The 27,922-nt window shown below is 44.0% G+C and overlaps 3 protein-coding genes across 6 annotated transcripts; 2 read left to right on the top strand and 1 right to left on the bottom strand.

The window, feature by feature from the left end:
* The first annotated feature begins 189 nt into the window (after positions 1 to 189).
* LOC127336058 (APO protein 4, mitochondrial) lies at positions 190 to 9,467 on the top strand. Of its 4 annotated transcripts, XR_011752783.1 has the most exons (12): positions 190 to 541; positions 722 to 999; positions 1,574 to 2,507; positions 2,998 to 3,109; positions 3,176 to 3,238; positions 3,781 to 3,833; positions 4,032 to 4,106; positions 4,275 to 4,346; positions 4,538 to 4,607; positions 7,903 to 8,170; positions 8,721 to 8,747; positions 8,916 to 9,462. XR_011752783.1 is itself a non-coding variant. In XM_051362820.2 (3 exons), exons 2-3 carry the CDS (start codon positions 743 to 745, stop codon positions 2,313 to 2,315), a joined length of 999 nt encoding a protein of 332 aa, XP_051218780.1. In that variant the 5' UTR covers positions 190 to 541; positions 722 to 742; the 3' UTR covers positions 2,316 to 2,778. The 4 variants fall into 4 exon arrangements, 1 of the variants encoding a protein (XP_051218780.1); XR_011752784.1 differs by lacking the exon at positions 8,721 to 8,747; XR_011752782.1 differs by having other exon boundaries at positions 7,903 to 9,467.
* Positions 9,468 to 10,706: 1,239 nt separating this feature from the next.
* On the top strand, positions 10,707 to 12,919 carry LOC127336057 (uncharacterized). Its single transcript, XM_051362819.2, has 3 exons — positions 10,707 to 12,007; positions 12,316 to 12,424; positions 12,503 to 12,919. The coding sequence occupies exon 1, from the start codon at positions 10,813 to 10,815 to the stop codon at positions 11,998 to 12,000; it is 1,188 nt and encodes a 395-aa protein (XP_051218779.1). The 5' UTR covers positions 10,707 to 10,812; the 3' UTR covers positions 12,001 to 12,007; positions 12,316 to 12,424; positions 12,503 to 12,919.
* A 4,114-nt stretch (positions 12,920 to 17,033) lies between these two features.
* On the bottom strand, positions 17,034 to 18,633 carry LOC127336056 (uncharacterized). The gene is made up of 5 exons (XM_051362816.2): positions 18,412 to 18,633; positions 17,824 to 17,962; positions 17,589 to 17,670; positions 17,397 to 17,513; positions 17,034 to 17,275 (listed from the first exon to the last, which is right to left on the bottom strand). The coding sequence occupies exons 2-5, from the start codon at positions 17,940 to 17,942 to the stop codon at positions 17,225 to 17,227; spliced, it is 369 nt and encodes a 122-aa protein (XP_051218776.1). The 5' UTR covers positions 17,943 to 17,962; positions 18,412 to 18,633; the 3' UTR covers positions 17,034 to 17,224.
* Positions 18,634 to 27,922: the final 9,289 nt, after the last annotated feature.

The following is a 27,922-nucleotide window of genomic DNA, read 5'->3' on the forward strand; positions in this document are numbered from 1 at the left end:
GATTCCGGAACGGTTACCGCCACGTCGCACCGCCTCTCTCGACGTTGGGCCAGGCCCGTGAGAAGCCCGCGAGGTAGTTTGGGCTTACAGGCCCTGACAACGTCCGTAGCATGATTGGGCCCATCCGACGAGCCCAAGTCGGGCAGCTGGACACGAATCGATCGGACCGCTCGCCGTCGCCGCATTTCTTCCCCCGCCCGCCCGGCCGCGCCGCCCTCTCCCGGCGCTGCCCACCGCACCACCGCCTCCCCTCCCCTCCCCTCCCTCCCACTCGCGCCACCTCTCGCCGCCCACCCCAGCACCGACGTCCCCCCCTCGGCCGCTTGCCAGCGCCCGGGCTTCCTCGGAGCCGAGGCCTGCGGCGGGGCCTGTCAGATCGACCGGCCGCGGCGCCGCCATCTAGCGGAAGGAGGCCGGCGCTTCGTCGATCGGTTGCGCCTCTCCCATTCCCTCCCTGCATCGCTCCCCCTGTACCGTCGCTCCCTGCCACCGACTGCAGCGCCGCAAGCGAGCGCAACGAGACCGGCGGCCTGCGGGCAAGGTAAAGTATCCCCCTTGCCTCATTTTCCTTTCCCATTTTCTGAAGAAGCGAGCGCAAGCAGTCCTGCTTACGGGAAGTTGTAAGCCGAACCAAACTCAGAAGAAATCTCGCGTCTCCTTCTACAAACACCAGGGATGCTTCTTTCTCGCACTTACTGATGTCAACAATGTGAACTTGCAGGCTTTGATCTGAGTGCTCGCAATGGCGTTTATGGGCCGGATAGCTGGCGCTCAACTCTGCTCGGAGCTCTGCGGCTCACTCGTAAATCTGAGGACGTACTCATCCAGGGTGGACTGGAAGCAGCTGAGGCCAGTGATTCTCAGGAGGATTAAGAACCGGTCCAAGGATTATCCCGTCAGGCGAATGATCCCGGTGGCCCAGGAGGTGGTCCGGGCCAGAGAGATCCTCACTCAAGGCGTCTCGATCCTGCTCAGAGCTGTTCCTGTACATTCATGCAAGTAAGGCCAAGCAATATCAAATTAGTCAGTTCTTGTCTTGATTATGGAGCGAGACAATCAATTTGGTGTTCTAGTTTGTTGCTGAAATATGCTTCTTTTGTAGTATGTCATTTTCCTTTTCGGTATGCCAAAACGGCTGCAGAAATGCCAAACAGTTAAATAAACATAGGTAGAAAATTGGTGATCATATGCTACTCGTGCTGTTGTGTTCCTAATGCTGTTGCCATGTTTGCCTTTTTAATCCGACCGAATTTCAGTTACTCAAACAGTCATCTTCAATGTGCATGTTTCATCTGATTACTTGATCGTTGTGAACATTTCTGCACTATTCAGTTGCCTTTCGTGATGTTGCTTTAACTAGTGCGTTATGTGTTTACTCCTCCTGAAGCTTTTCTGTCCCAAATGCCACTGCCATGTTTGCCTTTTAGTCCGAGGGAATTCTAGTTACTCAAACAGTCCTCTTCTATGTGCATATTTGATCTCATTAGTTGATTGGTGTGAACCTTCTGCACTATTCAGTTGCTTTCTGTGTTGTCGTTCTAATCAGTGCTTCCCGTGTTTATTCGTGATGAAGGTTTTGTCCTGAAATTCATGTTGGAGCAATGGCACATCAGATGAAAACATGCTACGGTTTCAAACGTATGATCAAGGATCAACCTCACAAATGGGTTCCAGGCGGCTTGAATAACATCCTTGTCCCTGTTGAGGCATTCCATCTTGAAAACATGTTCCAGGATGAGATAAAGCATGACCAGAGGTTTGACTACAATCGTGTCCCAGCTGTACTCGAGCTCTGCCATCAGGCAGGTGCAGAGATACCTGATGGAGTTCTGTATGGACGTGATCAGCTATTTGTGGCAACTGAAGATAACAACCAAAATCCTGCTCCTTTGCTACCTGATGAACTTAGATTGATAGGTCAGAGAACACTGGAAGCATGGGAAAGGCTCAGATTAGGTGTGACAAAACTCCTATTGGTCTACCCTTCCAAAGTGTGCGAGAACTGCTCTGAAGTGCATGTTGGGCTATCAGGGCACAAGGCAAGGATGTGTGGAGTATTTAAGTTTGAGGGCTGGCGGGGAAAACACATATGGAAGAAGGCTGAAGTGGATGACCTAGTACCCCAAAAGATTGTGTGGCATCAGCGGCCTCATGACCCTCCAGTTCTGGTGAACAGTGGACGGGATTATTATGGTCACGCGCCTGCTGTTGTGGAGCTTTGTGTGCAAGTGGGTGCAAGAGCGTCACCGCGATACAATTGCATGATGAAAGAGCATGGCTTAGCAGCACCTATTCAAATGGACCAGACCACGTAAGAAGTTGATGGGTTGCTTAGTTAGATCTGCCATGATGACGATGTTAGAACTGTACATATCAGACAACAAGTGACCCTTTTGGATGTGGATCAAATCCAAGTTCACAAAGATTGTACTTTAGCGGAATTCATGTTGATCAATGAGGCAGATAGTAATCCACTTTGAAGATTATTTCTGTTACCGGAACAGGAGGTTAGAACATAAGCATAGTTCATTGTTACTATTTATCTTAGATTCCTCAGATGATATCAGGCAATTTCTTTCAGTGGGCAATTATCTGCACTGTAAATTAACCAGAGCAGATTATTTTGAGGCCCTTAGTTATGCTGGTTCATTTGGTGAAACAGAGGGATGGGCAGTTTTGTTATGAGCAAGCTATGCAAAGGGAGCATAATTTGTCATAAGTTTTGTAACATCAAGTGTTATCATAGTTTTTGTGGATACCCTTTTTCCAAGGGGATTACTGGATTGTTGTTCACATAACATAGATGTTATACCTCTATTATTTTGTAATAGCCTTATCGGCAGTTTTGTTATAAGAAAGCTATGCAGGGCGAGTTCACTTCGTGCAAGTTTGTATTCCGTGTGAACAACAAAAATAATTTATATGCCATGACATTCTGTATTAAAATTTGCTGGCATCGCAAAGCACTATTTCTTGAGGTGTAGTTTGTACACACAGAGGTCAGGAGCAGCAGCGCTGAATAGCAGCTGCGGGAGTGGGAGCTGCTGCCGGCGGTCGTGAGGAGAATCACATCCATCCACCTCTGCGGATTCTTTGTCCCTGAAGACAGGTACATGCTTTCTCTCTTGCTCTCTGTCTCTCTTAATCTCTCTCTCACAGCAACCTTGCTCTGCAGGGAGGAGCACAGACTGTGCAATCTCTTCAAGGTGAACTGCTCCTCTCCCTCCTCGAGGTTGAGGTAAAAGTGGTTCCAAACTCCCCCTCTTTGATTTAACCCCTGGAACATCTCATCTTTGTTTGTACAGATCCGTTCTATCTTTGCATAGAAGGTGTTTGATGAAAATCCTAGCTGTTTGTAAACCATAATGCTAATTATTTCAGAAGTCATCTCATAACCATAAAGCCAATATCGTTAAGAATGAACTTACTGAGATATTCTCTTGAGCCTGCTCTTCTTTGCTATGATATTATGTGGTTTAGGTGGTGAACTTGTATTTTATGTAACTGATTGAACCTACTACGGCTATGTTTTACGTACTACTGGTTATCCTTTACTTCATAGTTTCCATTATATATATGGAGTAATTTGATGTATAAAACTGATTGTCCATTTAATAATAAATAGAGTTATTTTACTTGAAATTAATCTGATGAAGACAGTGCACATAAGGGAAAGGCAGGGGAAAGGTGCAACGAGTTTTTGCTGCTTTGTGAAAAAGAGATCCGCCATTATTCTAAACTTTCTTTTTTAATGCGTCGTCTTCTTTGAGGAAAAAACAGAAGATTCATGGAGCGATGCATGGAGATTCATGATGGCCTTGTTCATGTGAAAGGTAACCCCCACACCTCTGAACATCGTTTATTCAGTTACCGCTGCGGGTACCTAGAATTCGATCATCTGGATTCCTCTTATTTGGATTGTCGCTATGGTATTTGATACTACTACTGTTCTGACTCCGTCTTAACTGTGACAACATTTTGAGTTATTGTCTTATTGATGTTGGTCTTTGAGCTGCAATTATCATTTTCAGGCCTCAGAAAAGTGGAGTCACTTAATATGAGATATTGTAACTACATCACGGATTCAGATATCAAATATTTATAAGGTAGCAGCACAACTTTTTTTCCTGATATTATCTTCTTTGGTATATCATACAGTGTGCGTCAGACTTATAAACATTCTCTGAATATGATGGAACTTTGAACAGCAGATATAAGGAACCTATACAGCATATCCTGTTCCTCAAATCTGAACAGCACTTCTCTTTCTGCAGATCTCACAAGTTTGAAGGATCTGCAGTAGTTTTCTTGTAGAATTACAGATCTGGGTGTTTCTTACCTCAGAGGTAAACAATGACTATAGCATGCCTCTTTCTTTGTTAGATGTTGGTGCTTTTATTTTGAGGTGGTTGGATGATCCAAGCACCAGTCGTACATTTTGGTGTTTTATGGTCTACTCATGATCTCTATGTAACTGTTTGACGTATATCTGATCCATAGCTTCTCATGGTTTATATTTATCATCTGTTTTATGTAGGCTTGTCTAAGTTAACTCAGCTAAACCTGTAGCTGTCCAGTGACTGCTGCTTGTTTAGAGGCTATCTCAGGTCTTGCAACTTCCCTAATCCCTAATAAGGGTTTACCTAGATCCACTGGGCTTGCTTGCTTCGTTAGCTGAGACTTGTGGTCTTTTGGTTTGTTAACTTGTCAAATATTTGGTAGAATTTTTTTTTGGGCGTGTTTCACTAGATTTTTGTACTCTTAACGCAAGAAGATTTGTGAGCATAATTACATGAAATTATACTGAAAAATGTCCAGTTATGTACAATTTCTTCCAAAGTTATGTTTAGCCTTAAGGGGCCTGTTTGGATTTCAGATTTGAACTAGTTACCAAAAAAACTTTACCAAGAACACTATTCTTCCAAACAGCTTCTAACGTTTATCGTTTGCTCTGTCCATTGTACATGAGGTCTCCTTATAGTGCAGAGTTTTTTTTTTTGACAAAGATTATAGTGCAGAGTTAAATGCCATCTGAAAATAACAAATCAGGTGTTTCTCATCTGAAAATGGATTCAGATCAGGTCATTTCTATATCCACGTAAACTGCTTTGTCTTCCATTGTTCTTTTTTTTCTTCGAGGTGCCCAAATCTTGGGTGATCATTGGATTTAAATTGAACAAGCAAGAAATGGTTTATTATTAGATATATTTCTATGGTCTTGCTAATAGTCATAAGCAAAGTTGTGATGCCATCTTGGACTTCTTCAAATCTTGATCTACTATTTCTTCTACTTGAGGGATTCTGAATTCATTACCACTAATTATCGTTCTTTCCAAATTCCAATGCGTCCATAGTTCCATTATTTGAGTTTGATACAACAACAACAAAACCTTTATTCCCAAACAAGTTAGGGTAGGCTAGAGGTGAAACCCATAAGATCTCGTAACCAACTCATGGTTCTGGCACATGGATAGCATGCTTCCACGCGGCTCTTTCCATGGCTAGTTCTTTGGTGATACTCCAGTCCTTCAGATCTCTCTTTACGGACTCCTCCCATGTCAAGTTTGGTCTAACCCATCCTCTCTTGATATTATCAGCACGCTTTAGCCATCCACTATGCACTGGAGCTTCTGGAGGCCTGCGCTGAATATGGCAAAACCATCTTAGACGATGTTGGACAAGCTTCTCTATCAGTGCTACCCCAACTCTATCTCGTATATCATCATTCCGGACTCGGTCCTTCCTCGTGTGGCCACACATCCATCTCAACATGCGCATCTTCACCACACCTAACTGTTGAACATGCCGCCTTTTAGTCGCCCAACACTTAGCGCCATACAACATTGCGGGTCGCACTTCATCCATCCGGCTTTGACCCGGTGGTTCACATCTTCATCAATATCCCCATCCTTGTGCAGGATTGACCCCAAGTATGAAAGGTGTCCTTCTGAGGCACCACCTGCCCATCCAGGCTAACCTCCTCCTCCTCCTCCTCCTCCTCGTGCCTAGTAGTACTAAAACCGCACATCATGTACTCGATTTTAGTTCTACCAAGTCTAAAATCTTTCAATTTCAAGGTTTGTCTCCATAGTTCTAACTTCCTATTGACCCCCGTTCGACTATCATCGATTAGGACCACATCATCCGCAAAGAGCATACACCATGGGATATCTCCTTGTATATCCCTTGTGACCTCATCCATCACCAAATCAAATAGATAAGGGCTCAAAGCTGACCCTTGGTGTAGTCCTATTTTAATCGGGAAGTCATCGGTATCGTCATCTCTTGTTCGAACACTTGTCACAGCATTATCGTACATGTCCTTGATGAGGGTAATGTACTTTGTTGGGACTTTGTGTTTCTCCAAGGTCCACCACATGACGTGTCGCGGTATCTTATCGTAGGCCTTCTCCAAGTCAATGAACACCATATGCAGGTCCTTCTTTTGCTCCTTGTATCTCTTCATGAGTTGTCATACCAAGAAGATGGCTTCCATGGTCGACCTCCCAGGCATGAAACCGTCATGAAACCGTCACGCTTGTCATTTGTCTTAAGAGGTGCTCAATGACTCTCTCCCATAGCTTCATTGTATGGCTCATAAGCTTAATTCCACGGTAGTTAGTACAACTCTGAACATCCCCTTTGTTTTTGAAGATTGGTACTAATATACTGCGTCTCCATTCTTCTGGCATCTTGTTTGCCGAAAAAATGGAGTTGAAGAGCTTAGTTAGCCATACTATCGCTATGTCTTCGAGGCCTCTCCACACCTCAATGGGAATACAATCAGGGCCCATTGCCTTGCCTCCCTTCATCCTTCTCAACGCCTCCTTGACCTCGGACTCCTAGATTCGCCGCTCAAAATGTCTACTAGTATCATCAAAGGAGTTGTCCAGTTCAATGGTAGAGCTCTCAGTCTCCCCATTGAAGAGCCCGTCGAAGTACTCCCACCATCTATGCTTAATCTCCTTGTCCTTCACCAGGAGCTGGTCTGCTTCGTCCTTGATGCATTTGACTTGGTCAACATCCCTCGTCTTCCTCTCTCGAATCTTGACCATCCTATAGATGTCCTTTTCGCCTTCCTTCGTGCCTAACCGTTGGTAGAGGTCCTCATACGCCTGACCCCTTGCTTCACTCACAGCTCGCTTTGCGGCCTTCTTTGCCATCTTGTACTTCTCCATGTTGTCTACACTCCTATCCAGGTACAGGCATCTGAAACAATCCTTCTTCTCCTTAATAGCCTTCTGGACATCAGTGTTCTACCACCAGGTATCCCTAACTTCGCTTCTACTTCCCCTGGACACTCCAAACTCCTCTGAGGCCAACTTACGAATACAGGTCGCCATCTTCATCCACATATTGTCCGCATCACCTCCTTCCTCCCAAGGGCTCTCCTTAATGACCCTCTCCTTGAACGTCTGAGCTATCTCCCCCTTGAGCTTCCACCACTTCGTTCTAGCGACTTTTGCACGCTTATCCCGCTGGACATGAAGTCGAAAGAGGAAGTTAGCCACCACAAGGTTATGCTGATGGACAACACTCTCTCCAGGTATCACCTTACAATCTAGGCACGCACTCTTGTCTTCTCTCCTTGATAGGATGAAGTCAATCTGGCTACTGTGGTGGCCACTACTAAAAGTCACTAGATGTGATTCTCTCTTTTTAAAGAGGGTGTTAGCTACGATCATGTCGTACGCTAAAGCAAAGCTTAGGACATCTTCTCCTTCTTGATTCCTGATGCCATAGCCAAAGCCCCCATGCACTCCTTCAAAACCTATGTTAGATGTACCCACGTGGCCATGGAAGCCATCATTTGAGTTTGATGTTTCACGGAAAATCGAACATGTGTTTTGCTTATTTGTTAAAGTAGTCAAATGGTTACGATCTTCTGTCTTTGTTTAGCAGGAGATGGTGTGGCAAGAAAGGGCGATTGCTGGCTGCTGCTCAGCTCCATATCAGGTGGAGCGCAAGAAGATCTTTTCTCGCGTGGATAAGGCTGCGTTGATCCCTGTTTTATTCGGCTCAGTACAACAGAGCATGTACGCGCCATTGCCTCTTCCTTTTCAGCCACCCATTGAAATGTCATATTGTATTGCAATCCAGATGTGAAGAGGTAGCTCTCGGAGGTCCGCAACAAGGACATGCCAGATAAGTTCTGCTGGTCTTACAAAAGGTATCTATGAACAATTAACCCATTTGTGTGAATACTTTTATATTAATAGTTTCTTCTCTATGAGAGGTTTATAGGCCCTTAATTAGCTGTTGATGATAGCTTTTTTTCCCCTGAAACCAATATGTAGGCAGTCTTTTAGTTGAATCCCCACCAGTTTATTTTCAGTAATCAGTGTACAAATGACCAAGTTTTATGTTTATGTCTGAAGATTTTGATTCACATTTTCCTGCATCTTTTGCTTCCATTTCTATCTTAATCTTATGATCTCCTGAATATGCCAAATGCTCCTAGAATCGCATCCCTATAAAATTCTTTCTTAATGGTGCTCCATATAAGTTTCTTTCCACTAGAGATGTGTCCACTGAGAGTGGAGCACACACTAAGATGTATTTATTTGCAAAGTTTGAGTTCAAAAGTTGGACGTACTTTCAAGGCCAGCTAATTCTCTAGTTCATGCTTTGCTTGTGTGTCTATTGTACATATTGCAGTTATAGACCAGTTCTATGAATCCATTTTTTTTAATCTTGGCAATACCCACTTTTCTGTACAGGTCATGGTTGATCTCTCGTGATGAAAGGTAAAATTGTGTTGTTCCAATCAGTAGAAAATTTTCATTTATATGCGATAGCTTCATTCTTCTCTAGAATCGATTGAAGCTATCATATGCATCTTATGCCCAACAGCTAAATGTATTTTTGCAATTTACCTACAATGAGCTCGTGTATGCTCTGTGATGTGATTGCAGGTGCAGATTGATCTGAATAAAGAAGTAACTATTTATGGATGAAGGGTGGGCATGATCAGATGGTAGGTATCGTTTTCTTCGAGGTTGCCTTCAATTATAGGGAGCAAATCAGGTGGTTAATTGTTATATATGTGGATGACATACCGTGTTCTATCTTTGATAGAGCTTTGTTAGTTTTTGAGCTGGGTATTGTTTTTAACCAAATCTTAAAATTAGGAAGCTGACAAAACATAGCTCATTTTTACCTCAGTTGAAGCGATGCAACTGTTTTAATTTGTATGAATTACCAACATGCAGAGAGCAATTGTATTTATTTCGTATTTCTTATGACCCCTTTCTCTTTATTCTAATTTAGGATGGCATTTGGACGTTTTTGTCTCTGATGCTGTTTTATTTTCTCCTATTCTCTTACCTTCAGTTTCAGTTTTCTATTCTGTTGAATTAGAAAACACACCAGGTCTTACCAGCTAATTAGCTCATCTAAGATATTGGTCAAGTAAATGTGTGGATGCTAAAGAAAATAAATTATTTTTTTGCCAATTTGTGTGTATGTCTTACAGATGATTTTCATGTTTAAATAGTAACACAAGAAAGAATGTTTGCCGTCAAGTTCTTCTACAGGTAGGATTTCTGAAATAGATTGGCTCATGAACTAGCCTATTATTCCCTTTATCTTGGGTTTTATTTCTATAACTCATTGTTTACCAGTGAACTTCTTATAATTTGACCAGCTGGCTTCTTACAAATCCATTATGAAATGTGTTTCTCCATCTTTTTTTACTTCATTTCTTGCCAAGGACACATGAAAATTCTGCAATCTTGATATATCCCCAAGCTGGCCAGCAATAAAAGCTGGACCATAGCCTCATTACATAATATTCCTCTTATGCTTGCACGCTGGTGACCTTTTGTGTGACACATACTGATCGGTTGCTGATGTGGTTTCAGGTTTGTAGGGCTAAAACATTATCTGGTGAAGATCATAAGTGATAACACCACATTGACATAGTTTGGAACAGTCTTCTTATTAACTTTTAAGACTTGGGCTTTAGGCTTAAACATGGAGGTGCCATCCAAGAAAAAGCATTTGGAGAAAATGAGGAAAAATTACTTCTTTTAGATGTACAACCAAGGTACATAATCGTGATTTTTTTTTCATGATAATCACGATTTTATTGTATGGAAGATGATTGATCTTCTACTCTTTAACGATTTTAATGTATCCTTTCATTCGCAAAGGTGTTAACTTTTGGTGATGCAAGTATCTATTATGTCTACTGTAATATATTCCCCTATTTTCCTGATTGTATATAAGCCTTAGGTACCCTGTTTCCGATTTCGTGTGCTTTATCCTAAATTCATCCTATCGATTTTGTTTTGTAAAACCTAAGAAACAATAAACATATTATCATTTTCCACATAATTTTTATCATCATCAAACAGATTGTGCATCGGCATGAGTTTCACGGGGTTGTGCGCTAAGGCACACCCCTAAATCTAATACTGTGAACAAATTTCCTGGCAAGTATGCCTTTTTTGTTAAACGAAAACATACTTTGATTTACAGATGTCTATCTTTCTTTTGAAAAAAGACAAGGCAAAAACCAAATGAATTCGGGCTACTGCAAGAACATTAGAACACTAATCAGAGTATATGAAGTAAATTTTGAGAATGTTTTCACTGAATCCAGAGTGTGTTGTAGTATTTTGTAAGCTCAACATTTTGTTCTGCTTTAGGGTTACTTGCAATGGCAGTGCCGGCCTAAAAAGTTGAGCCCAGCCCAGACCAAAGCCTACCGTCTGCCGTCACCAGCCGATCTCCACTCCACGGGGCCACCTCCATTCCTCTTCTTCCCCAGAAATCCTAATCAGCTGAGCTCAGCATTCGCCGGCGACCATGGCGGGGCTCCCAAGAACAGGACCGACGCCGCTAGGCCTCGGCGTCCCGGAGGAGATCTTCAGCCTCGAGATCCTCGTGCGCCTGTCCTCCAAGGACCTCGTGCGCTGCCGCGCCGTCTGCCGCGCCTGGCGCCGTGTCGCCTCCGCCCGCGACCTCCTCCAGGCACACCACCGCCGCCAGCCCTCCCTCCCCATCGTCCTCCTCTCCAACAACCACAGCTCATCGGCTCCCGACCTCCACGCCTTCGACCACCGCACCGCCGCCGCCGGCGGCGGCGAGGCCCGACTCCAGCTTGTCGCCCGGGCTAACGACGGCTCTGACGCCGTCGGCGTGGAGGCGTCCTGCGACGGCCTCCTCCTCCTCTCGGTCTGCAACTTCTACCCTTTTGTCCAGCGCGACTTCATCTGCAACCCGACCACGCGCCAGATTGGCCGCGTCCCGGAGATACATGGCTTCTTGGCCACGGGGCTGTACCGCCATCCTCCTACCGGCGAGTACCGCCTGCTACTGCACACCAAGTCCGAGGACCTGCTGCACAAAGATCCCTTCTACGTTTTCGCGCTGGGCTGCAGCCAGCCGCTGCCGAGGTGCATCGGGCGTACGCCGGAGCTGTCAGGCTTCTTCTGCGCCCCTGTCGTGGTCCGAGGCAACCTGCATTGGAGCTGGTGGCCGGTCCCCGTGAAGGACCACGCGCTCCGTCGGATAACCGTGTTCGACACCACCGCCGAGTCGTTCCGCCTGATGCGCTCTCCGATGGCTCACAAAGGCAGAGCGTATCTGTACGAGGCGGATCATGGCACCCTTGGAACATACGGCTGGAACGACAGCAAGACCGCTGTCGATATCTGGGTGCTGCACGACTACGACAGCGAGGCCTGGTCGCGTAAATACCATGTCAAACTCCCCAAACTCCCGGTGGCAGAAATCGGGGGGCTTGAGAGTCGCCAGGCGACGGTTATACGTGACGGGAGGGACGTGTTTGTCCTCTACAGCTCTGGGCAAGCGCTGTTTCTCGTCGACACCAAGGGGACTTTGCTGGCAAGTTCGCAGCTGGATGGCTGTACCATCTTTCTCTTTACGCAAAGGATCAAGGAAAGCCTTGTTCGGCATAGCTTTTTCTCGGTGCTGCAGGGTGCTTCCGATGATTGCTCTTCAATAATCTCATGGCCAGAGGGAGGTGTTTAGTGATGAAGTTTGTGCCCTCAACTACCCCTTTCTTGATGTAGTATGAATTATGTTTGTCAACTGCTTAGCTGAATTGATGGTTGCGAGAGTTCTTATGCTGTGGAAAAGTTGTGACTGTTATCTGAAAGCATTCTCCATTTTCTCTCAACAAATTCTACTCATCTCTAGAGCTATTGCATAGAGCCAGTACGGGCGCATGTGTGCAATACTCTGAAGTAGATACTTGTTGATGTTGTTGATACTTGTTGACTTTTCTCTTATGCCATCGCTAGAAATATTGTACTGTAGATGATATAATGTTTTCTTGGACTTCAGAAGCTATGTTGCTCTTCAATCTCATGGCCGGAGAGAGGTGTCTAGTCCTTGTTGCTGTTGCTGCTGCTGCCGCTCTAGAGTTTTTGCTCCAGTTTCTCTATGAACTGTGGTAACAACAGTGCTCTCTGCATACAATTTTGGATACTTTTTCCCATTTTACAAACATAATCCAGTTACTTTTATTCAGGCTTTTGAGTAAATTATCTTGTTGATGATGCAATTGGGCACAAGCTGTTTCTTCTTGACACCGAAGGGACATTGCTGGCAAGTTCGCAGCTGGATGGCTATACCATCTTCCCATCTACGCAAAGGATCAAGGAAAGCCCTGTTTGGCATAGCTTCTTTTTGGCGCTGCAGGGTGCTTCCGATGATTGCTCTTCAATCTCATGGCCTGAGAGAGGTGTCTAGTTAGTCCTTGTTGTTGTTGTTGTTGTTTCTGCTCCAGTGTTCTTGCCCTAGCGTCTCCATGAACTGAATGAAGTTTATTGCACACTCAAAATTAATACTCTTTTGTTTATGTAGTATGAATTATGTTTGCTGATTACTTATTAGCTCAATTGATGGTTGCAAGAGGTGTTATGCTGCAGAAAAGTTGTGGCAGTTATCATTTGGAAGCATTCTCTACTTTCTCTCAAACATATAAGAAATATGCGAATTCTACTCATATCAAGAGCAATTGAGTAGAGCCAGTACTGCGCTTGTGTGCAAAATTTTGGACTTGTTTTTTTATGCCTTTGCTAGACGATTTTAGATGATCCGGTATTGCTTATGCTTATGTTTTCTTGGGCTTTAGAATCTATATTGCATCTATTATTTTTGTGGTATTCTAAACACATGGACATGCTTCAGTTCTCTTCGCATAAAAGAGTCCTATCTTTGTTCTGTTATCAAGTATACCATTTTGTTTCTTTAGGTATAGAAAATAACCTCAGAAGTCGTTTGGAAGCCAGGCTTTCATTTCGTTTGTAGCATTTTGAAATGAATACCTCATTTATATTCTAATTCTAGAAATGGACACTTGTTTGGTTGCCACTAGAATTGCAAATGACAACATAATTCAATATTGAATTTGTAAATCGCTTCCGTAGAGAAACGCAAATGACAGGTCTCAGCTTGGAATTGTGTTTACCCATGGTGTCATTTTGCTGGATTTCCTAAATGAAATAACGGCCCAATTCTGTTGCAACCAAACAGCCCACCTATGGAATTCCAAAATGAATTCCAGAATTTCAGGCCCAAATGATGGATACCAAACGACTCCTCACTGATATCTTTATATACTAAGAGACAAGGCAAGTTGCTGGAGAATTCTCATTGTAATGGCGATAGTCTCTTAACGTATAAAGGTTGATCCTGATAAAGCCTCTTTCACCCCTGCAGGGTGTTCTGAATGCTTGGTCTTTCACTTGAAGACTCTAGAGTTAGTTGGTTGATGCTTCCTTGGAAACCTTGCTGCTCTGTTGTGCTTCTCAGCTTCTGCATTATATATCATGCATTTATCATCTTTCCGGCTACACAAAGGATCAAGGAAAACCTTGTTCCGCATAGCTTCTTTTCTGCGCTGCAGGGTGCTTCGGATGATTGCTCTTTCATCTCATGGCTGGAGAGAGGTGTTTAGTCCTTGTTGTTGCTACTGTGCTAGCGTCTCTATGAACTGGATGAAGTTTGTGCCCTGAAATACTCTCCTGTTGATGTATGGATTATGTTTGCAGACTGCTTAGCTGAATTGATGGTGCTTTTCAGCTTCTGCATTATATACAGTGAAAACTAGTTTATGCCCACAAGTTCTCATTTGCCCTTGTATTGTGCATGTAAACTATTGAAGATAGGGTTATAATCAAGAAGCTATAAATGATATTATGAGCATAACAGTTAGATTATTTGTTTGTTCCCAATGTATGAGAGACCCCGGCATTGCAAAGTCGATAAACTGTGCATACATGCTTGCTGATGTGCTGGGTTCTGAATGTTTAACTGTCTTTTTATTATTGAAATCTTATCAACACATGTAAAGGCTACGGTATGCTTCTCAAATGCTTGATGAACCAGTCACATTTAAGCCAACTATTCAGTGAAGGCTCACATGCATACTAGGAGATTATAACGTATATCTTCTGTGAAGTGGTTATAATGTGCATGATATTGTTATCAACTTGGTGGCAATGTTTAGCATGTCTGTGATTTTTTATGGGAAAAAGCTGTGCAACTTCAGCATAATGTTAAGTCTGAACATATCTGTGCTGAGTCCAACATTGCCCTACCGGCACCTAAGCGTTATGCTATCTTACCTAAATAAGATTTTTTTTTTTTGCACAAGAGATGGCGCCCGGGGGGGGGGGGGGGGGGGCTAAATTTTATTCAGCTCATATGCAATTTACAGACTCGATTACAATGCCCTGAGGAAGTAGGGCAAGATCCTGATCTAATGTGAGCTGAATTAGTACAACTAAAAATAGGCAATGACTGAACTTGTCTTATAGCCTGTTTTGCACAGTCATGAGCAATACCATTGAGATCTCTACTGATATGATACACTTTTGCTTCCAGATTTTTTGATTCCCTATGGTACTTTGCTATTTGATCTCGAAGCTCCCATGGCACTCTTTTATCTGAAATATTTGCAGCCGCTGCAGCTCTTGAGAGGGTGAGATTATCTGTTAGTAAGGTGATATTGTGAATCTGCAACTTTTGAGCAATCTGGGTTGCTAGATTGAGTCCCATAGCTTCCGCAAGAAGAGGAGATTTTGCTATTGTTGTAGTTGAAGCTTGTATGCGAATTTTTTCTTGATATTTCTGTCTTTGTATGTCACAGTAGACTCCAAGGCCCGTGGAGATTGCTCCCTGTGAACCTGGGATATTTTTAGATTTCCAAGCAGCATCAGTGTATATTTTACTACCTGCAATGTGAAGATCTGTCTTCAATGTTTCTCCCTGCATGATTTTGTCCTGATCATCTTTTGTGCGAAGGTTATTGTGAAGAGATACCTGCACAACATTTAGCATTTCCAAATTATGGTTAATAGCATTTGCTATATGTTGTATCTTCCTGGGATGGATGTCCTTGTTATTAAAGAGGTAATTATTTCTGGATTTCCAAATGCACCACAAGAAAGAGAGAATATTTTCAATAGAACCATGCGGATGATTCATATCAAGAAGTTTTCGAAAAATAAGAGTTATAGAATCTTGTATGGTAATTAGTTCATCAATTTTTATATACCAGGGATTTGAAAACCAAGCAGCTCTAGCATGGGGACAAAGAAAGAAAAGATGCGCATCAGATTCCTCAGTGCCACACCTGCAACAAAGCTTACTTTTTTTTTTTGAGTATTTCCCAGCTCTAGCACCTGTTGGCATCGACTTCCTGAGAATTCTCCAACCAAAAGTCTGAATTCTAGGAGGCATTTTTTTTTTCCAAATCATGTTGAGAAGTTGAGCTGTTTGTATTGGTAAGCAGAATCCAACTGAGATTCCATACTACCAAGTCGGCCAATTTACAGATAATATTGGGAAGGTAAGATTGCTGGTCAGGTTTCATAAGATATGTAAATTGTAACACTCCTTTGTATTGGGCTGTGACCAGCTGCTGCCGATGTGCATCGGGTCTCTGCCTGACCTGGCTTGCTAATTCACTATAACCTTCCCCGGTCCGTGTTAATTTGCGTTGGACTTTGGACGGTGCAAGGAAAGATTCAGATAAGAGCGCAAAAACAAACACTACTAATAGCAGTGATAAGCAAATAGTTATATTCAGCAACTCAAAAAAAGAAAGACACCACCAATGCTTCAACTAGGTGCCAACAAAGTTCAGCAGAATTTATGTTTATGGTAAACTGATATTGTAGCTGCGCATGACTTTATGGCCTAATATTATTCAGCATTTGAACTCTGCCAAGCCCAGGATTTCAGCGGACAACTCTTTTTTACATGTGATATAAACTGACAGGACTACAGTCAGGCCTCACAAGAGTCAATTAAAAGTTTAAAACACATCCTTCAGTTAACCACTTCCTTCGAGTTGGCCATTGGACAAAAGGTGCGACATGTATTGCTGAAAAACAAACACAACTGCTGATGTAAAACTTGCAGACTACACAGGGAAACTTAATCCAAAACAAGGAGCACGTTGATGGTTGCAAGAGTTGTTATGCTCTGGAAAGTTGTGACTGCTATTTGGAAGCAACATCTCCATTCTCTACTTTCTCTCAAAACATATATGGAATATGCAAATTCTACTATATCTAGAGTAATTGAGTAGAGCCAGTATGGGCATCGTGTGTGCAATACTCTGAGGTAGATAGTCTGCTTGTTGATGTTATTTAATTGCTGAGGGACGAATGCTTTACTGCCACTGTATCAAAAGTTATAGACTTTTCTCTTATGCCATCAGTAGAATATTTTAGATGGTCTAATCTGGCTTAACTTTATGTTTTCTTGGACTTCAGAATCTATGTTGCCTAGAATATTGGGAAGGATCAACAAGTCGGTACACTATGATGCATACGTGCCTAGAGTATTGAATCAAGAAGTGAATCAGGATCCACCTGAGACTTGGGAGTTGGGACAGTGCAAGGGCATATTCAGATAAGAGCACATGAACTAACACTACTAGTAATAGCAGTCCTTTTAAGATTAACAATACTAATATCAGTGAAAAGCAAAGTAATTACATCTGGCAATAAATGAAAAAAAAAGACACCACGAAAGATTCAACTAGGTTCCACCATGAAAATTCAGCACAATTTATAGCAACGATAAGCTGATAATGTAGCTGCCCATACTTTTTGCCTAATATTCAGCATTTATGATTTCATCTCTACCACCCATCGTAACAGGACATCATACAAGTGATGTAATTGACAGGACTACAGCCAGGCTTCACAATGATCAACGAAAACACATCGTGCAGTTAACCACTTCCATCGAGTTGGCCGTGAGACAGAAGGTGTGACATGTATTGCTGAAAAAACACAATATAAACTGATATAATGCTCGCAAGCTACACAGGGGAAATAAATACGAAACAAGGAGCACAGTTGTTGTATAATGCATATATATTTGAAAAGGATTAAGAAACTTACAGCATGGTAAGCATATGGTGGTTTGCCTTGCCGGTCAAAGTGCTTTGCCATGATGGAGAATTCTATTGGACCCCAGTCGTCTATCTCAAAACAATTACCTAATGCAGCCTTATAGAGCTGCAAAAAAAAACAGATATCACTTCCATATGCAGCGACATATGGCAAGATACCTTTGCAGTGTCAGTTCAATACCTTTGCAGTGTCAGTTAGCAGCTCAGTACCAGAAGGGTAGGAGGCATAGTACTGATCGGCCCTCGAAATGCCAGCCCTTGTTCTGCAGTATGTTCAGAGGGAGCGAAAAATGTTTTCATGCAAGAACAGTAATAAGTGGCAAGATACTGCAAGTATGTCAGGAAGGGTAATTCGGCAGCGACATATGGCAAGATATTGCAAGTATGTAAGGAAGGGTAATTTGGCAGCGACATACGTATTGCTTGTGTAAGCATAGGTAACGAGGGTAGTGAAGGCATAGAATCCGGCATAAGAAGCCAAGCGCCTAAGCTTCTGAATCTTTAAGGTTTCCTTGCACTGATACAAAATATCCATCTCAAGGCAGCAGCTTGACACTGGTGTCAGAAAAAAAAAGATGAATCAGTTGGGGACAGAGACAGTTCCATACAACCAGCACTGATCCAGTAAACAATACCATTGGATTGCCAATGCCACAAACATAACTAGTAGCTGTCTGTCATAGAAGCTAACTAGGGAAAACAAAAGCATCTGCATCTATGATTCTACATATTGCTTGAAGTATTGAACAATTAAAGAATAACGCAAGTATGGATTCTAGAGTATCCACATGTAAAAACAACACTACCAGGTAAATAACTAAGGGAGAATGCCTAAGTTTGTCATTATTACAGAGACACCAATCGGTACAACCAGATCCAGCAAACAATCGGAGCGATAACAAATTCGAAACCCGAAGCCGCGCGAGCGAGGACCGACCAATCAGATCGCCGCCGTTTAAGCGCATATCAGGAGGGATTTTGCGGCGGGGAAGATGGGGGCGCACCTTGTAACCGCGGACGAGCAAAGTGGCGGCGATGAAGACAGTCGCTTGGGTCGGGCTCTCAAGGTTGAATGGGGAGGCTGCTGCTGGCCCCGCGCCAGGCGCCCGCGGCCGCTAGGTCGCCGCGAGCCCCTGCCTTGCGCAGGCACGCCGGTGCTCGGGGAAGGCTAGCGCTTTGCGAGCAGAGGGCAGAACCGAGTCGACTGACAGAATACCCCCGCAGAACAAGATTTTCAGGAACAGACGAAGTATGCAGAATAACCCCCGCGGAACCAAAATTTTGAACAACAGCGGAAGTATGAATTTCAAGCGAATTTTCCACAGCCACCACAATTTCAGAAGATTTATATCAGATCACCACAAATTATCCCCCAGAACGACATCTAACCTTACCTTTCATAAATGATGAGTGATGAGTGACAAACCAGTGCCTCGCTGGGCAAAACTTAGCTTTTTTTGTTTTTTAAAGCCATATATTTTATAAGACAATCTGGAGATTGCATATATGGTCCGAGATAAACATGCTTGTCAAGCAAACTTGCACAACCAAACCCACAAGAAGTAAAACTAAAATTTCACCCTTGAAGAAATTTCTGCCTCGCCGAACTGTAGTCCACCATTGTTCTCCGCCGCCGCCAAGGAAGCGTCGAAAAAAGAGGCAAACATACGCCATACCCAAATTTGGAAGAGCACCTTCGCATACAAAGATGCTTTCCGAGCCGATGAACCGGACCGTCGTAAGCGACGAAATCGAGACTTTGTGGCACTTCGGCTGGGGATATTCCCCGTGGTCACCAGATCCCGACACCGTCAACTTCATCCAACGCAGTCGGAGAAGAGGAACATCGCCGTCTTTCATCGTCCACACACCCAACTGCAAGACACCAAACAAACCTACAGCAGCCGACCCGACCGCCACTCGCGAGAGTGTCGAACGCCAACCACCACACACGAATCTCACCGGATGAAGAGACCGGCAAGACGACCGGGCCACCTGCCCCTCGACGCTACCGGTAGGAGAAATGCCGAGATGGAGAAAAAGCAAGGGCGCCACAAGTATATCTAAGGTGGGTTGGGATTTCGGGAATCATTTACCAGTGGTGCGCCATGTCTTGGTGCGCCATTGGTAAGTGGTCCCCAAAATTCTCACCCCTAGGAATCGTCTTTTTAGTTTTGAAAAAATAAATATAATAAAAGAATAGAAAATTTTAATCTTAAAATAGTTCAAGATGATCATGTGTTATGTGTTTTAGTTGTTAGAAAAATTAATAGAAATGAATTTCGATAAATTTTATGAAATAGCGTCATGTTTTGGTAAAAATGCTCTCGATTTTGCATACGCCCTTTGATGAAAAAGATTTTAATATGAAAATGTATCTACAGAAAAAGTTACATTTGATTTCAACTTCCTACAACTATTTACCATTTTTTAGGATCCTCAAAATCAAAAGGAAAACAAAGTTTCCTAAGGTTTTAGGTCTCCTCCCACCTCTCTGACGCCCCTCCCTCCTCTTCGGCGCCGGTCCTCCCTCATCTTCTGCGATCCTCTTATCCATCCTCTCTAATGGCCCTCCATCCTCTCAACAATCCTTTTGTCTATCATCTCCATCCCTCCTCTCCTCCCTCCTCTCTGACCAACGGCTAGGTTAGGAGCATGAACAGGAACGGGACAAATAATTCGAAAAACAAAAACGAGCAAAAACAAGAGCAACAAAAAATGAGCAAAAACATCGTAAAAAAGGTGCCAGATCTAGATCTAGATTTCAAATATTTACTAGTGGTGCACCACCCCGGTCGTGGTACATGCGAATACTTATTATTAGACCAAGTTCTACAACTAGTCATGGGTTCTTTGCACGTTCACCTATTGTCATGGAGGGTTATCCCATGTTCTTCTAGGTTTTGTCTGGCCCTCCGTTACTATGATCATCATACATAAATTTTGGGATGCTCACCATGCGAAGATTTTCAAGGACATCAACAACTTTTTAAGTGACAACTAATATAATATATGATCTTACTCTTTTGGCTCCCCGAGGTAGAGATTCGGTTCAAAAGGATCATGTTGTTACGTATGTGGTGTGATTTCTTCCATGTAATCTTGCTCATTTGTAGTAACATTTCATATGCTTCTCGTGACACCATCCTAATTTGCGTTTTACTGCATTTTTTCCACTTTACTTAGTTTTAACTAAATTTTGTTGTGGAATGGGTCACTCTACTGTAACATATACATGATTATGCCAAGCTCAAAGAGATACACAACAAAGTTACTCCACAGCTTTCTGGGGATGGTGCTGCACACATGAGATGAAAGTTTGATTGAATGAGAATGATGCAGTAATGAGTGAGCAATAATTGATGAAGTGGCAGTGAAGGTGACAAGGCCTTAATTTGCTGTAACTCATGGATCGTGTTTTCTGGATGTTTGTTCTGTGAGGTTATGTGGGGGCCACGTGCATGCATCTAGACGGCGTACGCCACGTCGATAGTATGCGATGTCGGCAGCAACCTAGCCAGTTTAGCTCCAGATGGCTACATTCATATGTATGGTATCTACTCTATGTATGCAGCTAGGTTTCGAATGAAAATTTAAAACTGACAGTAAAATGTAGTGATATGATAACCGAACGTACGTTCACGAGATTGAGATGATCCATCGGTAGGTGGAGAAGGGAAAGCTTAACTTTATTGCGGTCTCATTTTTTAGCTAGCTAGGGCCACAATTCATGCATGTACGTTCCCTTTACTGCATTGTCATATGATTTTGGTCGTAATGTCTCCTGGGTTGGTGGCAACTCTAGCTCCTCCTCTCTGAGTTGTCACATCTCAAGAGCTGCATCTGAGTGCCATCTCACTTGGCCTCCCACCTCTACTACCTCTGGTTTTATTCTCTCTAGCTGCAATTGTTTTATGAAAAAACTTTTGCATATTAATCTTACCGTGGATCAAGATGATAATAGGGCCGGGCTAGTTTTCAATATTTGAATTTCAAACAAACAACACACCTCCTAATTAATATCGATGCGTGGCCCCTGTGTGCTTCCTCCTATCGTTCTGAGACAAAGATGAACCTAGACCATACACACAAGGTTCGCCACAAAAGTCACAAACAGGTTGTTCTCTAAGGGTCCCCACCCACCTGGTGCACGCACAAAATCATCTTTGCTTTTCAAGATCCAATCTTAATTGTAAAACAAATTAAGCAATCTTTGGACGAGGACCGCTGTATTCAAATCTATCCATGTAGTACTATTTGCTTCTTCTTACGCCATCCACATCTCTCCATACACCACCTCAGAACCATCAGCGCCGCAACATGCCAACAACACGATATCCTACTCTCTTTGGCAGTGCTGGTTGGTACCATACTTTCAGGCATTATGAGCGCCTGATTATCATAAAAGATTCACACCATATCACAAGATTAACTTTCTTGAGAACCACCACTCCTCCAAATCAAGAATTATGAAGTTCTATGATTATTTTCTAGGTTACGAATTTTATGTTACAAATACGCAGTGGCACCTAGGTTCCATGGAACCCGTTTATTGTGCGAGCCAAAAATTGGTATTTCTAAAAATTTCAAACAATCTTTTTTGCATGTAGAGAATGCCCGTATGTACGTGCGTGTTTTTTTTCATACCCAAATTTGAAAGTATGTAGGTTAAATAAAAATGACAAGTTTCAGATGAACAGTCAAAAGGAAAGTCCCCCCCCGATTTTTTTGTACCTTTGTCCCAAAACCTAAGTAAAGAAGAAAACTGTTTTGACCTAGGTAGGGCTCTGGCGATAACAGAGCGACTAGGGTTTTAGACTCCGCCGCCGATCTCGATCGGAGGAGGAGGATCTTGCTTCGACGTTGAGGATTTCTGGTCGGGTGATCGGTCTCAGGTGTTGGCTACGCGTGCGTGGTATGCCCCGGTAGGCGGTTTCTAGAGGATCGTGGCCATGGTGAGCCCGGCCTCCTCTTCCAGTAGTGCGAACGATCCTGGAACCAAGAAGGATGAAAAGACTGGGGATCTGATGCAGCGTTTGGGGATTGATGAAGATGAGTTTGACGATCTGGTTTTTGAAGAAGAAGAAGAAGAAGTAGCACCGAAACAAGGGATGAAGTGGCTTGCCCTTGTCAAGGTACACTCAGCAAATCCGTTCAGTCCGATTACTTTCGAGCAACATATGCGCAATGCCTGGTCTCTTTCTCAGAGGGTTGAATTCAATCACCTGGAAGGTAGTCTTTTCACTTTACAATGCTTTTATTTGGGAGATTGGATCAAAGTTACAGAAGGGGGCCCCTGGCTATTTCAACAGAATGCCGTTTGTATCGAAGAATATGACGGATTGATGTCTCCTGACCTCATTGATCTGAACTTCTTTGAAACATGGGTTCAGATTCATAAATTACCTGTTGGTTATAGGAATGATACCCTTGTCAAGAATCTCACCGAGAAAAAGGTAGGGAAGGTCACTAATGTTGAGTTGGATTCGATGGGGATGGGAAACTTTGTGAGGGTTAGAGTCAGACTAGATGTCATGAAAGTGCTAGCCCGGTTTGTTTCTATCGTGAGAGGTGGAGCAAGGGAATTATACCAATTGCAGTATGAGAAAATCCCTAAGTTCTGTGGTGCATGTGGCCTATTTGTACATTCACACCTCGAATGTGGATCTGGTGAACATGTTGAGAAGGATCTCAAATGGGGTGAGTTCTTGAAGGCTGATTGGGATACCTGGCACGACCGAGGGATGAATTCCGCAAGAGGGAGGGGTCGTGGAGGTGCTAGAGTTGGTCGTGGGATTAGTGATCAAAGAGGCCGGGGTTATCCCATGGTCCCTTGGAGACACAATGCTCCTAATATGGGATATAAACCTGAAGACCCGGACCTAAAGGATACTGCAACAAGCCCGGGGAAGGAGAAGGACATGGATCTGGATAAGGGTAATCTCACAAACCCTCTGACGAAACGTGGGCTGATTCTTACGGATATGGACAATGTGGCTATTATTCGTAATAAACAATCCAATAGTATGGAGATTTCTACAGACAACAATGGGTTTGGCTCAGCTAAAGATGCAACTGGATTGGAAGACAAGGACAGAAACAAACGCTCAAAGAAGGATGGAGCTAACTCCCCTTCACTAGGATCGGCGGGCTCGCTTGATGGGTCCTGCTCACAATGAGGATCCTATCTCTGAACTGTCAGGGGGCGGGGAACGACCCGACAGTTCGATCGCTTTTGGATGTCCAAAGGCGCTATGTTCCCGATGTGATGTTCTTGTCGGAGACTCATCTCGATACTTATCTGGCCGATTGCTTGAGAAGAAGGTTGAGGATGGATTTTAAGATAGTTAACCCGAGTACTAACAGAAGTGGAGGAGTGATGTTGTTATGGAAGAGATAAATATCTATTCAGCAGATCTTTTCACATCTGAAATACATTGATGTCAGGGTAATGGAGGGACCAAATAAAATATGGAGACTTACTGGAATATATGGGGAACCACGGTGGGAGGATATGCATCAAACTTTGGACAGAATTAGAGCAATGCATGCTCAACATAATCTCCCGTGGCACTAGTGGAAAACGGGGCAATAGGCCCGGTCCATTTGGGCCTTTAGACCCGGTTCCTGAACCGGGACCAATTAGGCGGGACTAAAGGGGGTACCCTTTAGTCCCGGTTCAAAGATCAACCGGGCCTAAAGGCCTCGACACGTGGTGCGGCCAGGGAGCTCGCGGTGGAAGGCCTTTGGTCCCGGTTCGTGGTACGAACCGGGCCTAGGTTTCTCTGCCGCGGCAGAGAATTGCTATTTCTCTGCCGCGGCACAGATTTAGGCTGTACCAGCGTTTCTCTGCCGCGGCAGAGAAACAGGGCGTTTCTCTGCCGCGGCAGAGTTTCAGCAATGCATATATCTCATTCAAGAAACCACCAAACCTCGTCCTGAATATATATAGCCATCATCAACCGTACACGACATAGTCAACACAGTACACGTAATGCATGCATATTTACAATACAACATCTCCTGAACGAATATCCTCCGCCGTCACGATCTTCCGATAGTGCTCTCCACCTGGGGTAAGGACCTCGGTAATAAAGAATCCCGCGATTTCCTCTTGAATTGCTTTTATTTGATCCGCTGTTATGAGAGTGTCCCGCAGGCGTGTCATCTATATTTAAAAAAGGAGATCAATATATGAATGGAACTCAATACAATAGATGGTACTAATTAAGATTAATTGTGAAAATTTGTTATCGTACACGAGTGTGGTGTATTTGGGCATCCCCACCCTTGGGACAGGACATGTCACGCATGAAGGTGCAGACGTAGTATCCACATAAGTTATTCCCTTGTTCCTGCCTCATACACTTTACGAAAAAATAGTTCGATCAAACTAATAATCAAGCATCGTATTGAAAGTAAATATCATATATAAAGTTTCACGGTCATAGCTATATATATAGTACTACTTACAGGGTAATCTTTAAATGTAAGCTCCGGTTTCCATTTACCCGGAACAGTATTGATGAACCGTTTCCAAGCCCTGCCCGGCAAAAAATAATGAGTAAATGAGTAATTGATTAGTTGATGATATCTTCGAATTAGAGCAGATGAAGATGCCAATACGAAATTGATTGAAACTACCTCTGGAGGATGGCAGCCATGTCTGCCCATTCCGCATATTCTTTACGTTTCGAGTCCATGACGTTTACGACTCCAAGGTGAAGATCAATGATTAGGAGAATAAAGTGGAAACTGCACAAGCATAGCTCAATGATTACGAGAATAAAGTGGAAGGTGCACAAGCATAATGTATGTTATATATAACACTCACTTGAAGTTGTAGGGAAAGTATATATCCTCTTTGGTCTGCTTGCTTCTCTAAAAACATTACGATGTTGTCCTCTGTGTCCTTGGGGTACCGTCGAACCGTAACTTCATGAACTGTGTTTGGGTCTATGAACCCCAGCGGTGGGAGCTTGCCTCTTTTGTATTCCAGCTTCTTCATTTTGCATAATTAAATGTATAGCGTACACAAAGAATATAATGAGGATAATTGTTAGTGCAAATGAATGAGCTACAAACTTAATTACACAAATAAATCACTTACAGGCAGTAGCAACTGATGATAGCTTTGTCGAGGGCGTCTTGATTGAATAACTGAAACAGTTCTTCTAACTCAAGGTTTATCTCGTCTCCCCCCCGGAAGTAATGTTCATCTCTAAGATACACCGTGATGTAGCTTTCACATCTTCGACAGGCTTTCAGGTACCAGTCATGCAACCTTCGCATCTGAGTCCCTAGACGCGCGAGCTCGCCAGGTTTGACGAGATCAGATCCGTATCTATACTTGTTTACCACTTGAGCCGTTGGATAGTAATCTTCGTACTCAACTGATGCTCACTGAGCTCTAGCCGCCCGTTCGATCATCGATGCCGTCTCTGGATCATGATAGGGCTCCACGATGAAGTGGGGTACGGCCTGAATGTCCTGCTGTCCAAGCTGGGCGACTTTTTTTGCTTCTTTGCTCGCTCTAGAGGACTGTCCAAGAGAGCGGTCATAATCAGCTCTCAGCTCAGGTCTCTTCATTCTCGTCTCGGCAAAGTGCTTCACTGTCTGCGGTGGAATAAACATCTTCTTCGGCGCAAGAAACGCCTTTTGCTCTTGATCTGCTCATGTGGTAACAACTCGGAGTCTCGTGCCCTCATTGGAGTTGATGATCTCTTCGGAGCTGTAGGAGGTGCCGCGGACCGCTTCCTCTTTGCTTAGGTGGAGGCGGCGGAGTCTCTGACGAGGAGGAGGAGGCGGCGGAGTATTTTCACGCGGAGGAGACTGGTCATGGATAGGGGAATCATCATCGCGCAGAGGAGAATCATCACGCGGAGGAGACTGCACAGGTGGCGGAGGAGGCGGAGGTGGCCTGCTTGTTGGCTTCTCACCTGGAAACACAATGTTCTCCTTCCGCCATTGCACGGTGGTTCTACGTGCTTCTCCCAGTTCTTTGATTTCCCCATCTTCACCTGCAGGGTGCTCAAGCACCAACCCCTCATACTCTCTCAACACTTCATCCACCATCACAACAGCAAAGTCGTCTTGGACCGGACGACAATGGTAAGACCTTGTAGGTAAGAGGATGCCGACCGCCGCCTTGAAGGATAGGTTGAAAACTTTAACATGCAGCTCACAAGGACGGCTCTCAGTGAGATCATCCACGGGGGGGTAGCGAGGAGGCTCGACCACCTGGTCATCATCATCATCATTATCCACCTGCTGAGAGGAAGCCACGCTGCTTTTCCGGTGTGGTTGAGATTGCAGCGGGGCGAGGGCATTGAGCAGTGCAGGATCTACAGCCTGCCCCCGAGCCATCTGAGATGTAAGTACTTGGGTTACCATGGTTAATTGGGCTTTCATGGTGCTCATACCCTCCTCTAAGTTAGCCAGGCGGTCTGTTTCCCTTGCCTTCCTCCTCTCATGGCTTTTATCAGGAAATCTCTTCCTTTCCGCAGGAAAGCCATACTTCCACGGAACGGAGCCTGATGTGCCTCGTGTTCGTCCGCCGTGTTCTTTGTTCCCAAGGGCGCGTGCCAGCTCATCGTTCTCTCTTTCGGGCTGGAACAACCCCGCCTCCACGTCCCTATGTGCTTGTTCCAGGGCATCAATGGGAACCTTCAGATGAGCTTTCTTATAGATGCACTTCCCTGTTTCTAGATCCAACGTTCCCCCAATCCCGTAGAACCACTCCTTCCACCGTTCGATCCAACCGTGTGTCCCTAATCTGATCCCTTTACTGGTCAGTTCCGCCTCAGCTGCCTGCCACTTAGGACGGTTAGCCCTGTATCCACCTGGACCCAGAATTTGGTGATATAGCTTCAACGCAGCATTTGCCTTATTTATTTCCGACCTTCTCTTAAATTCTTCTGACTCCGTGCTGTACTTCACGAATTCGTCCCAGTGATTTTTTACCTTCTCACTGTCCGGAGTCTTCTTTAACTTGATAAGGCGGCGCAATCTTTTCTTGTGGCTCTTGAATAGTTCGTCCATCTTCTTCTTGCCAAACTCGCGGAGGGCCTACTCCATCTTGGCCTTTTCAGCGTCACCCCCTCTTCGGGTACTATGTTGAAATGTGACATGAGCTTGTTCATAATGCTGTTTTTGGCTACATCATCGATATAAAGACCTTGAGCTTCTTCCTCTGCAGACAGCACTAGTCCCTTCGGCTTGTGCCATTCTCGAACGGTGATCGGGACGTGGTCCCTAACAAGCACTCCGCATTGAGCTATAAATGCCTTTGCACCTTTCTCTGGAGCAATCGGTTTACCATCCTTTTCGATGTGGGTGATGTCGTGCCTAACACCGTCATCCAACTTTTTGGCCGGGCCTCGCTTCCTCGACTTTACAGAAGAAGTGCTCGATCCGGAGGGCTAAAAAAGAAATAGTTCATAGTCAGTACAATTTAATTAGTTAATGCATCTAGTCGATCAATAGCGGCTTAATTAATTTATATACCTCGGTGAT

Source organism: Lolium perenne, chromosome 2, assembly GCF_019359855.2.
Source record: "Lolium perenne isolate Kyuss_39 chromosome 2, Kyuss_2.0, whole genome shotgun sequence".
Lineage (NCBI taxonomy): Eukaryota > Viridiplantae > Streptophyta > Magnoliopsida > Poales > Poaceae > Lolium > Lolium perenne.